We start from the raw sequence: 18,250 nt of genomic DNA, 5'->3' as shown, positions 1-18,250 counted from the left end.
TTGTTCGGTGATACATCACAGCTTACTATCACAGGGCCTGATATCTAGCAGATGCTGTAGAAATACTTATGAATGAATGGGTAGGGAACCTATTGCACTAGGGAGAACAAGCAATGCCTAAAGGCATTCATTCACTGTTGATAACAACAACAACAGATACTGTGCCAGGCAAACAAAACCCATCTAGGGAATCTCTCATTTAGGATCCATGGTCATATGAATCGCATCTCTTCCTAAAAGTTATGCAATTTTTCAAAAAGGAACAGTATTCTGCCTTTGCAATCATTTCCATAAATGTCTGTCCTGTGAATATTAATGAGAAATGCATGTTGGCTTCAATATCTGTAGCAAAAGTTTACTCCTACATTAAAAACTGTTTATGAATACAATTTCAAATATTGTTATTTCCTAGAGCATCATTTTAAATAGAATTTCCCAGCATGATACCAATCTTGGGCTTCATGAGAGTCAATCAATATGTGAAGGATAGTATTTGAATAATAACTCCACATAAATGGGTAGATTATTTTGAGTTTTCATATCAACTTCTAATATATTATCTCATCTTTATTTTGTGAAATATTCACTGCTACTTATATTTCAATGAAATACCTGTTGAAAATGAATTTCAATGAAATATATGAAAGTACAGTGATATCTTCATCACAGTGAAGTGACTAGTTCTTCCAAGAGAAATATTTTTCTATTCCTTGAATCTATAAGCACAGTTTAAGCATGTTTCTCTACATACAAGCTGGATTTAATTTGTTTAGCATATGTATATGTTCTATGGTTTAAATAATGTAGAGTCACGGAACAGAAGCAGAAACTTAATTGTGTATTTTTACCTCGTCTCTCTTAAATTCATACTGTGCTCTCATTATTTCATTTTTCACCCATATCTTGATTGATAAGGGTGCTTTCACTTACCACCTACCCCTTCCTTGTTCTTTCTTTACTCTTTACACATCGTCTCCATGTAGCCACTCGTTGATCACTGGATTTACATGGAAACAAAGTCATAGCAGACACAGTGGGTGTCTTGCCTTTCCTCCTGTCCTGGCCTGGAGGTTGCTGCAGTTTCTTTGGACAGATTGCATATTTATTCTTCGATCTGAGAACTTTCACTGAATGCAGGAATGTGTTCGGCCAGGGCATGAGATGGGAAAGTTAAGGCCCAGAGAATAATTCCCAATTAATGAGGGACAGGAGTTGATAGATAAGCACCTGAGCCAGGCTCCTTGTTCTTCAGATAGAGAGCTTTGAGGTGCCCTTGACTTGGTCTCTCAGAGGGTTCCTAGCAGCAGGGAGCCAAGTTTCCCACAGTGATAACCTGCTCATCAGTGACCCTTTACTGGCTTTTCTTCCTTCCTTGTTTTGCCCTTTTCTGCTTCTTCAATATGTTTCCTGTGATCCCAGCCCAAATCAACTGCTGTGCCAGGACCTGCTTTCAAACTAAAGCAGATATTTCCTACCTGAGCATTTTAAAATTGGCGTTTATTCTGTTTTATTATTTATTTAGTTAGTTTGTGTGTGTGTGTTTGTGTGTGTGTGTGTGTGTTTCTCCTTCCTCACAATCTTCTCTGTGAATTAGGTTACTTTATAATACTCAGACTATTTCCATTCAAAAAAAAAAAAAGTCTTGAGCTTAAATTAGAATATCTCTAATTCAAGGCAATTGGCAGGTTTATACAATTGTTAACTGCTTTATACTAAGTTGCTTAGAGTCTGGATGGAAAGCTGGGTTCCTTTTTCATAATTAAATGCTCCAGATCTACAGAGAGCCAAAGTCTGTAAGAATGTAAAGATGATTAACACTGTATCCTGCTTTCAGATTTTAAAAAGGATGCTTATCTTCATATTTACCTATTATGTTAGGTAGTGGCAAAAACAAAGCACCTAAGAAGTCAATGACCTGCTAAAATAGTATTTTCTTTCTACATAATGTATTATTACTTAACCCCAAATTAAATATTTGTGTCACACACCAAGAAGACATCATGAGGAACTGAATCACTACAATTTTTAGTGGGCATGAACCCCAGTATACATACTTGGGTTTGAAAAATATGTATCTGTCTCTACTATTTCATAATTCAGGATTATTTTTTCTTTCAACTCTTTATTCTGCCATAACCTCAGAAAACTTTATCAATTTGGAATTCCCACTTAATTTAAATTCTAGGAGATGCTGTTGTACCAAGGCCTGGAGCATGATATCTGAATCCTTTGACAGGCATATATTTCCTGAGACTTCTCTCATTCCTATTGTTTTTGGCACTTTTCAGTGCTAGCTGGTCTCTCTGCTCCCTCCATTCCACCATTATGGGACTGGGAGCTGTCTCCCTGGAACATGGAGTCTTTTCCATGACATGACTATGTCCTTGTCTATATAGGCAGCCACACTCAGTGACCTCAGATAGGAAGGGACAAACTGATCTCCTATGATCTTGAATATCCACATGTTTGGGATTTGGTGTGGGTGTCAAGAGGCCAGTTATTCCTCTCTTGGACCCACTGAAGTGTCTGTTGCTCAGTCCAAGAAAACTTTGTTTGCCAGGAGAAGAGGTGCTTATGGGGAAATAGGAAGAATTCCTTTTTCTCAAAGATATTTTCTAAAATATACTTTCTATGTTGCAGTTATTGAAATTCTATTGAGAGTTCATGATTTTGGAAAATAGAAACCACAGACTTTTTGTTCCCCTTTCCCTTCCTTTCTTTCCTTTTCTTTCTCTCTTCTCTTATTTTCTTGTCATTTGAAATCACTATGCCTCTCCAGGACCAATTTCTATCTATCTATCTATCTATCTATCTATCTATCTATCTATCTATCTATCTACTGTCCCTCCATTCATCAAGTATCCCCACTGCAGAGCACCTCAAGCATGCTAGAACATTGGCATCCTGATCTTTACGAGGAGACTCAAATCTCTGTGGCAATGTCTATCATGACCTGTGCCTTCCATTATTACATGTTGGAAGACTACCAGCCTGGTATTCTGACTGGCACCATAGTCATTTTTAAGCACTGCATACATACAGAATGTTTACAGCTGGTGGTGTAGTTGGAATTATTTTAATGTAATTGGAGCCATGATTTGACACTAATTATAAAACATTTAAAATAATCTATAATTTAGAATATAAATGCTCTGCTTAATCAGAAAGATTCCCTCTTTTTTACTTTACGTATTTCACCTTTTTCATTTTTCATTTTGGTTTGATGAAGATCTCAAATAAATATTTCATACTGTCTCATCCAGTGTTTCCTTATCCCATTTCAGTTTTCATGTTTAATTTTTTATTGCTTATCAATGAGAATAAACTAATAATCTATCTCACATGTTGCTGTGATGAATCAATGGACATTTACATTCTGTAATTGTTTTTTAGAACAGTGAACTTTTTTCATGGTAATAAGGGAATTTATAACCTCTATGACCTTCCATGTTTATCCTTATATAGTAATGAGATAATTCAATTAACACATGCTGTAGACGTATGCTAAACATGTACATGTGGCTATGTACATGATTTAGTAAAATGAACTTTATCTTTCTTCATGTCTTATATACCCATATAAGTGCAGAAGAAGAAGCTTGTAATGGATAGAATGAGGGTGGTTGGGCAGTTTCAGGACATTGTGAAAAAGTATCACTTACCTACACAAGTGCTAACATAGATATAGTACCTTTTGCCCATGAGCTTTTAAATGTCCTGGGAAAATGTTGAATCTTGAAAAACAATAGTTTCAATTTCCAAATAAAAATATTATAAAACAAAATTAATAATTATTTATTTGAAATGTAGAGATGTATTTAAATATGTTTTATATATATGGTATAGGACTTTCAAAAGTCAAAATGGTGGAGATATTTCTGCAGTATGCAATCAGAATAACTGTATTCTATAGTGACCACATATTTTATAGTAGTTACTCACTTATTCATTTTCCCATTTACTGCCTCGTGTTACTAATATTTATTAAGCACCCACTAAGTTCCAAGCACTGGACTAGGCTGTGAGGGTAAATAAATGATAAAAGAAAACACTTTGTGCATCCTTCGTACTAGCTATTATCAAAAGGACTTTAGATTACGCATGTTAAATTATCTAAATACTTCAAGATAGTTACAATTATTTTCCCCCATTTCAACAATGGGAAATTGAGGCCCTCAGCTGAAAACAAAGAACTTGCTCAAGTTCACACAGGTATTAAACGGCAGAGTCAAGACTTGAACCCAGGTACCTTACTCTAGAATTTGTACTCTTACCACTTAACTATCACATTATATAATACTTCAGAGAATGCAATCATGACACTTTTCATCTGGCTGAAGAGTCATATTGGTAGCCTGGCTAATATACAAGGTAATATGAAGAAAAAATTGGCAGGGGTAGCTATGGAAACCTATAAGAAGAGAATGACTAACCTATAATGTTTTATGTTACTCTTTGTATACCCCCAAATTAGCAAATGATTCATCCAATATGAAATATTTTCCTTAAAATATTTTAATGGACAAAAATATTTTTATGTTTTTCCTATATCAGTTTTTACTCAACGACATGATTTACACTGAAGCTTGCTTGATAAATCTGAATGTCTCTGGTTCTTAAGCAAAGCCTTATGGTTTTAAAAAGCTGATATTTATGAAATAAAAAGTAAAATACTAGAACAAAATGACAATGATTTCAACTTTTTTTTCTATTTTGAAATTTAAAGCTAGCAAATTTTGGTATTAAAATATATACAAATATTTTTAAAGTCTTGAAATTGTTAGCTGTTTTGTGGTCTATCTGGGCTATTTTTAGTTTCAGGTATAATCAGATAAAATAAGTGCCACCATCAATAAACGTAACTTGAGCAATACTGTGTTTCCAAGTCAAATTTGGAAGAAAACATTTTTAACAATGTTGTGAAGGTAGTTCTAAAATGTATTATAGTTAGAACAGTGATCTTGTTATATATGCATTATTTTTTGAGCTTTGAAATTATCTTAAGCTTTTTTGCGTTAAATAATATCTAATAGAAAACAACTCATCCTATACAAATCAATTTCAGGGGCAAATATTCCCGGACTTAATGTCACCATTGGGTATGTCCATAGTCCAAATATATGCTGTTAATGGCCTTTAGGCTTTGGGCCTTTTAATTTGACTAAAATGTGATGTAAAAGAAATTAATCTGTTAATATGATATAAATGTTGAGATCTCTATATTTTAATCAAATACTTGTGTATGATTATGCTATTTACCTTAAGTCAGGCTATAGAGGTTTTCTTTACCTCTTCATGATGATATATTAATAATTAAGTATAATATCTATTTTCAGAATATTTAATTAGTACTGTCCTCCATCAGTTTAACATTATATAACTCTTTGAGGTTTTTTTCACCAAAATATGGCAACTTTTGCATACTTTTTTCATAATGTGCATTTACCAACAGATTTTTAATCATAAATATTTATAATTTCATATTAACTCCTCAGAAGGGCTAATAGTATGACATTTTAAAAATTCCCATATTATTTAAAGTGATGTTAGAAGACTCAACATGAAACATTGATGCTTAAGAAGGTCATACAGGCACTTCATGTCTTTCCCATAGAACTGTAATGTGAAATTATTTTCTTGCCTTTTCTGGCTTTTTTTTTTTTTTTTTCAAACACGGCAGACAGTTTTGAACTTCACAAGTAGTCTAGCTTTTATTCTGAGTAAAACACTCCTCAACTCTAAGCTGAAGTTAATATATTTTTAAAAACACAGTACAATTGAACAGTTTAAATATTTCCGATATAGATTGATTTCATACAATACAGCTCTAACCTTGACAAAATATTTCTGAATGTGTCACTTGAAATGTCATTATAATGTATTTCTCCTGTTTTTATTTAGGGATGCATTATTTAGGCTAGCACGGCAGTGTAAGCAGAAAAAAAAGTGCTATATGTGAATAAAGTTTTTGTACAGTTTCTATTTGGAGTGTTTGATGAAAAGGCTGCACACAGCTTTTTCTACTGAATGAATGTTTATCTTTGTATTTTTTAACCTAAAAGATTACAAAAGACTTGTTTCAGTAAGGGATTTTTATAACCCAAACAGTAGTGGCAAGCATGGTTTGGTGGCTGTTTGAGCTCTTGAATGTTTGTTTCTAAGTTTTAAAGCTGTGTTTATAGGAGCTCACTGCCTAGACCTTTGTAAGTGAAGAGGTTAGAGATGAAGTATGGACACTGCATTAGAATTAGATGATTTTATTTTTTTCTTTCGAGAACAAAAATCAGGCTCACTGAATGGTAAAAGCCTGGGTGATCTATGACTTTATCTGTCACTTGGTTGTATTCAGATTGCAAAAATTTATCATTTCATCTCAGAATGATCCAAAAAATAAATAATTAACCATCTTCACCATGAAAATACAAGGACTGAATATCTGCAGTATCTGTACTGGGAATGACAAAAACAGAAGATGATTGTCAGCATTAAAAAAGAAAGGGATATTTTGTTTTAAAACCTTAATCATGCTTATTATTCCAATTTCAGAACAATAATCCAGGAAACATAAATTTTATTTCCCCTTTCTATGTGTAAGATTCTTAATATAGTTCTACATGTTTATACCATTTAATTAAAATATGAAACCATTAAATCTTGTTTAAATTTGAGTAATACAGTATGATTTTGGCAAAAGAGGACTATATTTCATTTTAATTTTTTGAATGAACTAATATAATGCATGCTGTTGAATTCTAGTTGTAGCATATCTAAATAGGTGCACGTTCTTCTGTTTATGTCTTTTAGCATCACCGTCAATTAAACTCTTGGTGGATGATCCTATAGTTGTAAATCCTGGAGAGGCCATAACATTAGTATGTGTTACAACAGGAGGAGAGCCTGCACCTTCTCTCACCTGGGTCAGGTCCTTTGGGACTCTGCCTGAAAAGACTGTTTTGAATGGAGGAACTTTGACCATACCTGCCATCACCTCAGATGATGCTGGTACTTACAGCTGCATTGCCAATAATAATGTGGGAAACCCTGCAAAAAAGTCCACCAACATCATTGTGAGAGGTAAGTTTGCTGAAAGAATGTTACAACGTAGATCCCTAGGTTAGGCTCTCAAAAAGCAAATAATGGTTGATATAAAATTACCTCCTCAAAGATTGCATGTATCTGTAAAATACAGATAAAATCATGTATAAATAATAATGGTGGGTAATTATAAGTGGAACTTAAACAGGTTAAAGATTAATAACAGTGCTTTATATATGCGTTGAATAGCTTTCATAACATATTCTTAGTGATACCATCAAATGCTTTTTATAATATGTTGTTAGCTAAAAAAAGATTGAAAGAAAAAATGTGGCTTGCAGCATAAAACATTCACTGTGTAAAATATACACTGATGGTATAATAGTTTAGGAATTCAGTAAATTTATCAATTTAATAAACTTTTATTGGGCCCCTATTACAATCATGGCTTTAAATTGTGAGGTTATATAGAGATCTATCAAACATTACCCTGTACTCAGGATTCCACTGTCAGATACTGAAAATAATATATATCAATAGTCATATGATACGGTGTTCTAAAAGAATAAACAAAAGATATAGAAATTAAAAAATGTATAGCCACTTCTGGCTGAGGTTATTAGGGAATATCTAATAACATTCGTACTAGGTCTTATAGGTCGAGTAGTGTTTTGACAGATTGAAATTGAGAAAAGACAGAAAAGTCAGAGATAGAAGACGCAATGCTTATTTGAGGAACTGAAGCAAAATGTAAGTCACTAAGTCAAAGTAGCAATGCTGTTCTAATGTGGTCATTACCAGCTAGTATGCTGGCACCATTTAGGCATGTTTTCTCTCCATTTTGGAAGATGGAAAGAAGTTCTGAGGCAGATGTACAAAGAGACCATATGCTTCTTCATATCTCACTTCACCTGGTATGGTCCTGGGTTGGAAGTGGAGGGTGGACACTGAGGCCTCTGAAGTTAAAAGGGACATCCATATGCTGAAGATGACCTTTTGAACACGCAAATGAAAATTACTTATGATGGAAGCAAAACATAATCAAATGTATAGAGATAAACACTTGTGATTTTGTGAATATAGATTGTGGTGGTTTTAGTTATCTGTTATTTTGCAAATTATTAGGAATATGCTATTTGACAAAAGTATACTCTATTCAAAACATTTCAAGGTACAGTATAAATCAAAACACTATGAATAGCGTACCATCTGCCACAAAATTGTATACCATACAATATTTATTATATGTACATATGTACATATATAACATGTACGATTATTTTATATATCAAAACAAAATAAAACATACTGCCAGTTAAACTACCATAATGTCTTATGAGATAGAAGATTATTGAAAAAGCTCTTCTAAATTTGTTTATACTTTGATTTTTTAAAAAATATGTCATTTATTGGCCTGCATAAAAAGGCCAATAAAAGCAAAATAATTTAATTTTTTATAATAGTTCACACTCAGAACTCGACTTCTAAATTAGTTTTTATTACAGGGTCATTGATGATCATGGTTTTCTATACAATATTGTTCTTGTGTCATTAAGAGCATTAATAATTCCAAATTATGGAGAAATACTGCCTCTGAGATTTTATTTTAAGTCAGGTCATGATTACTAATAGCAACCATGACAGACTATTGAATGTAAGAGGCATTCTGATCTCAGAATTGTTAAAATGTAAAAATAAAGATGGATTTTAGAATCAATGAAATGTGCTCTTTATTTCAATTGTTTAATGAACTTCTACTGCACAACTACCATGGGCTAAGGACTCAGCAAATGTAAGGAATGCATGAGTGTGACTGCAAAGATCAGTGACTAAATGTCTGCCCTCAAAGGAGTTACAGTTCTTTATGGAATACAGAAATACAAAGTAATCGTATATGGAAATATATAGAAAACAAAGAATTCACAATGGAAGTATCCAACTTTTATTTTTAAAGTATTAGTATTGAGAAATGGGGCTCATTTTAAGCCTTGAGTCAGTGAGCAACCAGATTCTGTTCTCTCTCTACCCCATTTTTTTAAAAGAGAAATAGAAAAATTGTATTGTAATCGGTGTTTGTTTTATTTCTATTTTTTGTTTGTTTGCTTTAAAAATACTTGCTTTTCTAAGTAGGCATAAAACAGTCTACCAAATCTTGCTGTGATTATTAAAGTATTGAAGTATGATGATTAAAGCATTGAAGTATTGAAGTATAATGATTAAAGTGTAATATTAAATTACTGCAACATCTATCCTTAAGTGCCATGAATACAATGCAGAATCTTTTATTCCATTAGTTTATCAAGAACAGTAACTTGTTAGAGAAAAATGATGCATTGAATTTAATTTTCATAATGGGATCATTTGCAACTATATTGAATCCATGTACAACTGGCAAAATGTCCAGTATAAAATATCTGTGTTGCTTATGCACCCTTTGTAAGGGACTAACCCAGTGAACAACAAATATGTGTCTAGAGGATGATTTTCTCCTCTCTACCCTACCTAACAGTTTTCACCTGTATCCTTACAAAAGAAAGTTTCCAACTTTGACATGAAAGACCTGAAATAAACAAAGCCTTAAAAATTTATTTCTTCAATCTTATGATTTCTTTTTATGCCTTTAATTTGTCTGATGTGTACATTTGCATAATCATATTATATTGCCAGTGAGACTTCTCAGCAGTGGCATTCACATAATTCATAAAATCAAGTTTGTATATAATCTTACTGAATATAGAAGTAGCCTTGGTTTTAAAGGATCCTAGATTAAACTGTGGGGAGAAAAACCACTACAATAATATGAGGCATCTGATTTCTGGTCTACAGAAGTCAAGAAATTCAGTCAAGGAAAACAGTTTTCTCTTTATTACATCAAATAAATTATTTTCAAGGCTTCTGAATGTGTAGACCTCTGTGAGTCTTAGATTAATTGTGTCATGGATACAGTAGATATAGAAATCTAGGTTTATCTCCTCTCATTCTTCTCTGTAATTAAATCAGGATCCATGGACCAGGTTTCTGAGTAAGCACAAAGATATTTTGTGCATCGAATTCCCATCCTCATTTAAGAATGTCCATGCACAGAATAAGAGTGTAGAGTGCTGATAGAAATAAAATTCAAGAAACATTTCAGAATTCTTTATTCTACTTTTTTAAAAATAGAGAAGAGTGTAAAGTAAATAATGGAGATAACACTCTATGTAGATAAGAAGTAGAAAACTGAATACAAATCTCACATGGTTTACTACTTTGGGAGAACATTTATTAATGTAGCATCGATGCCTTTTCTTATAGTTTTTTAAGAAATTGCAGTGTCTGAGCTACATTTCTCATAAGTTAGGAGAGAAGCAGTTGCCTAATACACCTGAAGGGAATGTTACATTGATTTCCTAGCCACGTGTTGTACGCCCTGAGCTCAATGCTTTCCAAACTCCTGTTAGATATGTCACTTCCATGTAAAGGTCTCTGTTTTCATGATTCATTCTATTTAGAAATGCCTACATCTCTCTTCTCTCTTGAATTAAATCACTGTGTTGAACATGTATGGTTCAAAATACCAAAACATTACTGTATTTTAGTGTATAGTGGCCTCTTTGAATGTTCTGTAGTATATTCAAATCACAAACCCACATTTAGTTCAGTGTTTTGGATGCATGGTCCAAAATAGTAATAATTCTAAACCTGATTTAATGCAAAAATTTCTCCCCTCCCCAACTGGGGTCCACTTTGGCTGGAGACCTGAAGTAAGAAAGGGAGATGGAGCACGGTTGGCTTTTTTGTCTGTTACCTCTCCACCTACCTCTCCACTTAACCCAACCCCAGCCTGATAGATAGGTTCTGACCACCCTAGCTCAGAGTGAGCTATGAAGATCTTCTCTATATAAAGCTTCCCCAATTCCTTGGTGACATGTTAATGGACCCTTAGAAAGTTTCTCTACCTAGACGATATATACATCTATGTAGATCAAAGAGAGGTGTCCAATGATGGGCGTTTCCCTGAGTCCATGAATATGCCACATTTCCTGAACATCTTGTGCTGTACCCCTACTCCTTTTCTGCTGACGGCTTCTCCCTTTTTCCTCTAAGCAGCCAACTAAACAGAGCCCAATACATGGTCATGTCCCTTCCCTGTGAGACTCACATCTGTCTGCTGGAAATGCTTACCAATAGACTATGAGAGCACATAAATTTCAGTGTACTACCTCTGTTCTCTTGCCACACAGGTTTTAGTTTCTTCAGATATGAGTCAGGCAACATTGGAGGGAAAATATTTCAAAGCTGACAGGTCCCATGGAAAGCTCCTCAGTATGATTCAGATGAAACAGACAGGTTCTCCTTTCTCCACCTTGGGTTTGGAAGAAGTTGCATCTCACAGTTTTCTCTAAAGATATCCTTCTAATTAAATTTGGTTTCTTACTCTTCTTTTACCTTTAATTGTCTATAAAGTCTAAGAATCATGGCTTGAGATTTCTTCCACTTTCTCCAAAAATTCTGCATAAGAAAGAGGTCTGTTTTGCACTTACTATGGAATTCTGTGTGTTCTATTTTCAGGTAAAAGTGAGCCAGGAAAATTCTATCATCTAGTTTTACAAAAATGTAGAAGGATTAGAGGAATTTTCAAATTTTCTTACTGCATTCTTGAAGGTGATTTATCAGCCAGTCCTTCTGGTTCTATCTTCAAAATATACTTTTAATCGGATCCTATCTTTCCATGTTCACTGCTACCACACATGTCCAAATCATCAATGTATCACTCCTGGTTGATTAAAATAGTCTTTCTATTGTTATTCTTTCCACTGTAGCCCCTCTTTTAGAAATTCACCTGCTATATTAGATAAAGTAGCCTGGGCTAAGTTAATAAATATACCCATACATGTAATTATTCAAAAGAACTTCAGATTTTGTTCATGAAAGAGTACAGAGTATTTACTAGTTGATAATGCTGCTGAGTGTACTTGTGTGTGTGTGGTGGGAAGGTTGTTCCATGTGGTCATTCAGGTATCAGGGCTGATCATGTCTCTGCCATCTTCAATTTGTGGCTGCTAAGGTTACTATGGATGTTGCCTCCATCCCTGTCATCGGGAAATGGGACGGAGCTTGAATGGGCATACATGGGAGATTTTTATGGGCAGATATACATTAGTTCCAGTCACAGTCTATTGACTAGAACTCAGACACATGCCTATACCCAATGGCTTGAAGGCTGGAAAATTCTTACTATGCACTCAGAAATAACAAAAAAAAATCTCATTATCCTGATCAGATTCCTCCCATGGCTTTTCATCTCACCCAAAATGGAATTAAAATTCCTCATCATCATTTCATATGCCTCCCATTTTTACTTGCTCTACTTTAGACGCATTGGTCTTTCTGCTTTGAATGTTAGTTTTCAAATACTACCCTCTAGTAAACACCTTCTCTGATTCCCCTATCTTAAGATAGCATATCTCTAATTTCCATACCATGATTTATTGCTTCTTATCACATCACTACCTGGAATTATTTTATCCATATTTCCTTACTTATTGTCTGCTTTTTAATAGGACTATAGGGGTAAAGAATTTGTCTGTCTGTTGTCTTATTTAGTGATGTAGTCTTGGAGCCTAGAATATTACCCAGCATATAGTAGATGCTCAATAAACATGTGTTTAGTGAGAGAATCTCTTTTTTAAGTTCATCAGCTCATATTAGATTTCTTTTCTGGATATGACTCTTTGATAACCTAAGTAAGTATTAAATGATTTTAAGCGAAGTTAGAAAATTCCATGTCCATACTCAATCATTAAATAATTTGTGTGATGTGACCAACTTGTTTGAAAGGTCACATTGTTCTGATTATTCATTGCTATGTAACAAACCATCCCAAAAGAGTAGCTTATAACAATAATAATCATTTGTTTTGTTCACAAATCTGGGAGTTGAGAGGCTCAGCTAAAAAATTCAGGGTATCCCATATAATTGCAGCTAGAGGGTGGCTAGGTCTGCAGTAATCTTCAGTGCTTTTTTATTCAAATAACTAGTGCCTGGACTAAGAAGCTCCTACAGCTGGGCTCCTCGGGGCTGTCTGTCTCTTCTCTTTGTCTCTCTCTCATTCTTGTCTCTTTACATGATTTCTTCTCATGGCAGCTTCAAGGTAGCCAGACTTCTATAAGACTGCCAGGCCAAGTGTTCCAAGAACTGCATGGGTTTTTCTAATGTAGCTTCTGAAGAACTACAGTATCATTATTGTATTCCATTCTTCAGTGCAGTGACACAATCTGGCCCAGTCTCTGGAAGGGTCAAATATCTCTACCCTGTTATGGAACAGACACGTTTTAAAGCCACTGTAGTATGCAGTATACTTCATAAACTATATTCTTCACATCATGCTCTCATGACGTCTTGATACCCATTTAGGCCTTTACTTTTTCCATTTTTGAACCCATGGCCTCTGCAAAATGACACTGTAAATGATTTTAGAATCAATGAAATGTGCTCTTTATTAATTTTAGAATTATTTCAGCATTTTTTTTTTTGTGGCTAGGATCTAAGAGTCCTAATATAAAGAAGTAAAGAAGTATGTCAATATTGAAATAGAGTTAACCTTTGTGGAAGAAGTCAATGTGTATTCAGTGAGGCATGAATTTCACTTTCCTAACTGCACAGAAATATGCTGTAACCTCCAGGAACATTATAACTCTCTTCCAAAAAGTGATGATTTAACTAATTCTAGTTTATCAACATGAAAGGATTGTAGTCTTTAAATATGAATTTTAATATTAAATAATTTGTTCTGAACTTATTTGACTGAAACATGCCAAATATTAGCACTGCTAATATTTCTAAATTATCTTTATGCTTATTACAAAAAGACTTATAATTCCAAAGTTTTATGATTAAAAGTTCTTAACATTTGAGTGTACCAGTATGTTTAGAGAATAGTAATAACTAACATTGATTGAGCATTTATTGTGTACCAGGCTACCAGTAACGCTATATGCATTAACTTTTTAACCATCTCAATACAGTTATCAGGTAAAAAATTATTATTCTCTTTTTTTTTTTCAAAAGTAAAACAGAAGGCCGGGCGCAGTGCTTCATGCCTGTAATCCCAGCACTCTGGGAGGCTGACGCAGGTGGATCACAAGATCAGGAGATAAGACCATCCTGCTTCATCCATGTCCCTACAAAGGACATGAACTCATCCTTTTTTATGGCTGCATAGTATTCCATGGTATATATGTGCTATACATATGTAACAAACCTGCAGGTTGTGCCTGTACCCTAGAACTTAAAGTATAATAAAAAAATACAAAAAAATAAGACCATCCTGGCCAACATGGGGAAACCCTGTCTCTACTAAAAAATGCAGAAATTAGCCTGGTGTGGCAGCACGCACCTATAATCCCAACTACTCAGGGGGCTGAGGCAGGAGAATTGCTTGAACCCAGGAGGTGGAGGCTGCAGTGAGCTGAGATCACCCCACTGCACTCCAGCCTGGGAGACAGAGTGAGACTACATCTCCAAACAAACAAACAAACAAACAAAAAAGAAACCTAAAACAGAAGAGAGAGCATTAAGTAACTTCCCCAAAGCAAGCTTTATTTAAATAATAGAGCTGGGATTCAGAGACCACACAATAAGTTTCCAGGGCCATTTTCTTAGCCAAGGAGCCATTCAAATTTTAGCCAAATTTTTACAAACATTTAATTTTCTCCCAAATATTTGAACTGATAATAGTCCTTTTCTATTTCCTCTATTCTTGCATTGCCAAAGATGTACTAGGGATTCTTTCCAGATTCTGAATCCCTTCTTTTTATACTCAGGAAAAAAAAATCTCAATAATACTCAGTCTTCAGACATTTTTCTTAGTAACATTGTTTTCTTTCCCAAATATACAGCCTCTTTTAATTGAAGGAAATTCTGTTTTTGTTAATCAGTATTTTTCCTCCAGTAATGGTGGACATAATCTTACTTAATGTCAAGTTCTAACTAACATAGTGTTTACAGTTTATGATTTTCTAAATATCATTATATTTTGAAGGACTTGATAGAACTGACTGTCACTGGCTTTCTTACAAATGACTGTACAAAACTTTTAAAGAATTTGTAGTTACTGGAAGATATCAATGGGAATCACTAAAGACAAAGATACAAAATATCCCCATAACTAAAACATTCAGCATAAGCAAGAAAATACAATGTATACTTATCATTGGGCGCTCACTGTTTTTGTTGAAAGGTATATATCTTAAGTTATTAATCAGAATGTCAATCAGAGTTAATTGGTAATTTCCCAGAATGATTTGATCAAATATAGCCCATATGCGTTTCTGAATATAAATTAGTGGTGAATTTCCAGTTACTGGGCCAGTGTAGTTCTTCCCAAGCATTTAGATTCATCAAATTTAATTTTTACTCATCAATAGCTTTGTTACACAATCTTTCATTATTAAAACTATAATGATGATGGCTAAAATTGTAGAAAACCAATGCCTTCACATTCCCCAAAAGCAGAACTGTCTGCTGTGTGCAGGTGTCCCAATTATTCATGCAGATTAAGTGCTTATTTCTCTTTTCCCAATTTAATATTCTGTAGTAATTACACCTCCCCAAAACACCAGAGAGAATTTTATTTTATTACTTTGTAGCTCAAAAATGGTTTCATTATTATCTTTTAAAAATTAATCAATGCCATATAAAATCTAAAAATTATCATTCAGGAGTTCTCATGTGAATTTAGGTAGCTGAGTTTCCTTTTGTAAGTAAAACTAACTTATCCTTGTTCATTAAAATAATTTATGAAGAATTATAATTTCAAATAAAAAATTTTGTCTAGATATTGAAAAATCTTATAATTACTTTTATGTAATGATATTCAGGCAGCTTAGTTATACATGGTTCTTTTATTAAAACTTTTAAGTTTTCCTACTTAGTAAATGGAGTCTCTCATCATATTTACTCTAGCCAAGAGAAAATCTTTCAATTTTCTTTTAAAAATGATAGTAGTGCTCTAAAAGTCAGCACTGGTTAGTGTCCAGAAAAGAGGGATTTTCTTCAAATATTAACATTTTTAAAATTCTTTCATTAGTTTCTTTGAGACTCTTGGTAGTTTTTTTTTTTTTTTTTTTGATACCCTACAGTTGTAAAACAGTGCCAAGACAATGAATACTAATATGAAAACGCATAATTCAGCATTTTTTCCGTTGTTGTGGCAGGTACTTAATTCCCAAATTCACTGGCTTACCAGATTTAGTTTGGACTAAATGATCTATAGGCAGGAAGGTGTAGGACAAGATATCTGTGATCTGGTTCTGGTTTTGCCTTAAATTAGCTCTGACATCATAGATATGTAAATAGGCCTTTAGTTACTTCTCTGTGATACTAAGAAACTGCAGTACATAAACTTTAAGATAGATTTGCTCTAACCATCTAACTATCTATAATTCTTTTTTTTTTTTTTTTTTGATGTGGAGTCTGCCTCTTGTGTTTAAGCAATTCTCGTGCCTCAAACTTCAGAGTAGCTGGGATTACAGGCACCCGCCACCATGCCTGGCTAATTTTTTGTGTTTTTTTGTAGAGATGGGGTTTCACCATGTTAGCCAGGCTGGTCTCGAACACCTGATCTCAGGTGATCCACCTGCCTAGGCCTCCCAAAGTGCTGGGATTACAGGTGTGAGCCACCGCACCCAGCCAACCATCTATAATTCTATAAGAGCAAAATGCTCTGTGATCCATGCCCATTACAAATGCAGGAGGACACATGTCTTTATGGATTCACATGTATTAACATATAATTATTGAAGAACACTAATTTCCTGATGAAGTTCTACTCTAAAAAATTATGTATTGGTTATTTACATCAGGATATTAAACCAGGAAAATAAATGCAAGTGATGCTTTAATAGGTATTTTAAAAATTTCTGCTCTATGCTATATCTGTGTCAGTTGCTATAAGGGAAAAGTCCCTGAGGCCATAGAGTTCATACACTTATGCACAAAGATATCAGGGCAACTCTCTCCATATGGCATGCAAAAGAATAAACTAACATCACAACTGAAGAATAGGCAATGTGTTGTTCAAATCTCAGATGAAGAAACAATTAATTCTGATTAGGGAGATGGAAAAAATTCCTCAGAGGATGGTGCCAATTAGCTGGGCTTTGAAAAATGACAGTATCTACATATTCAGAAATAAAATGTCTCTTTCATTTGCTGCCCAGGATGGTGATATTAACTAGTTTTTTGAACTTGCTTCATTTTCTTATTTATGAAGTATTAGAAACTATTGATAATTATTTAAAGTAAAAAAAACTATGTTTAACTTCTATCTTTAATAATAGAATCTTTTCAAAAAATAAGTAATGTGTACATTCTATTCTATGATTTAAAAGTAATGCTTAAAAATTATTTTTGCAATTTTGAATTGCATGAGATTTTACATACAATTTTTAATTGAATTAGCAACCTGACAAATTTTCTGTTTGCCGTGTTTTTCTGTCTCTTTGAATTCTGTTCAAATTCCTCCAATGCCAGTGCTCATTCTAAATGCTTCCAATGATTTCTAAATAGATTTAATCAAATATAATTCTTTAATTGTTCCTTTTCTAGATTCTATAGGATAATTTCTTAATTTTAGTTTTCAAAGAATCTTCTCTTCTTCTTTTTACTTTGTTGGCTCAACAAATACACTTTTCTGAAAACTGTATGAGAATGGAAATCATCAACCCAGTAATTCAAATCCATCTTAGCCAAAACAATCTGTTAAGATGAACCAAGAATTAGTGACTGCTTAAAAAAAAACAAAAAACAAAAAGCAAACAAAAAAAAACCTTACGCATTGAAAGTCCATAATCACGGTAGTTAAAATTGATTAAACTATACATTTAAGACATCAACATTTCAATGTATGTAAATTATATTTCAATATTCAAAATAAGGTAATTAATTTAAAAGCATTGAGATATATTCTTTTCTGCTATCTTAAAGTTTATGTAAAATCAGTGTTACTTTCTCTTTAATTGTTTTAAATAACTCAGGAGAAGCCATCTGGGCTTACAGATTGCTTTGTGCAAAGATTGGCAATTTTAGATTTACTTTTTATAATAAATATAAGACTAGTCAAATATTTAGGAATAAACATTTTTACATCTTAGTTTTGTTTTTCTAGGAATCTGAATATGCCAGTTCAGTTGTCAAGTTTATTAATATAAAGTTGTTGTAATTCCTGTAATTA

General features: G+C 33.5%; 1 protein-coding gene across 3 annotated transcripts in view; it reads left to right on the top strand.

Moving 5' to 3' along the window:
• MDGA2 (MAM domain containing glycosylphosphatidylinositol anchor 2) overlaps nt 1–18,250 on the top strand; it is an 833,536-nt gene that overhangs the window by 569,968 nt on the left and 245,318 nt on the right. For all 3 annotated transcript variants that reach the window (XM_016926039.4, XM_001151973.8, XM_063792901.1), the window contains one exon: nt 6,805–7,074. In XM_016926039.4, coding sequence (XP_016781528.1) covers nt 6,805–7,074 — 270 coding nt within the window. The remainder of the gene's footprint in view (nt 1–6,804; nt 7,075–18,250) is intronic.

The sequence above is a fragment of the Pan troglodytes genome, chromosome 15, assembly GCF_028858775.2.
Source record: "Pan troglodytes isolate AG18354 chromosome 15, NHGRI_mPanTro3-v2.0_pri, whole genome shotgun sequence".
NCBI classification, from domain to species: Eukaryota; Metazoa; Chordata; class Mammalia; order Primates; family Hominidae; genus Pan; species Pan troglodytes.
The sequence above is the reverse complement of the archived record's forward strand: the minus strand, read 5'-3'. Positions and strand labels throughout refer to the sequence as shown.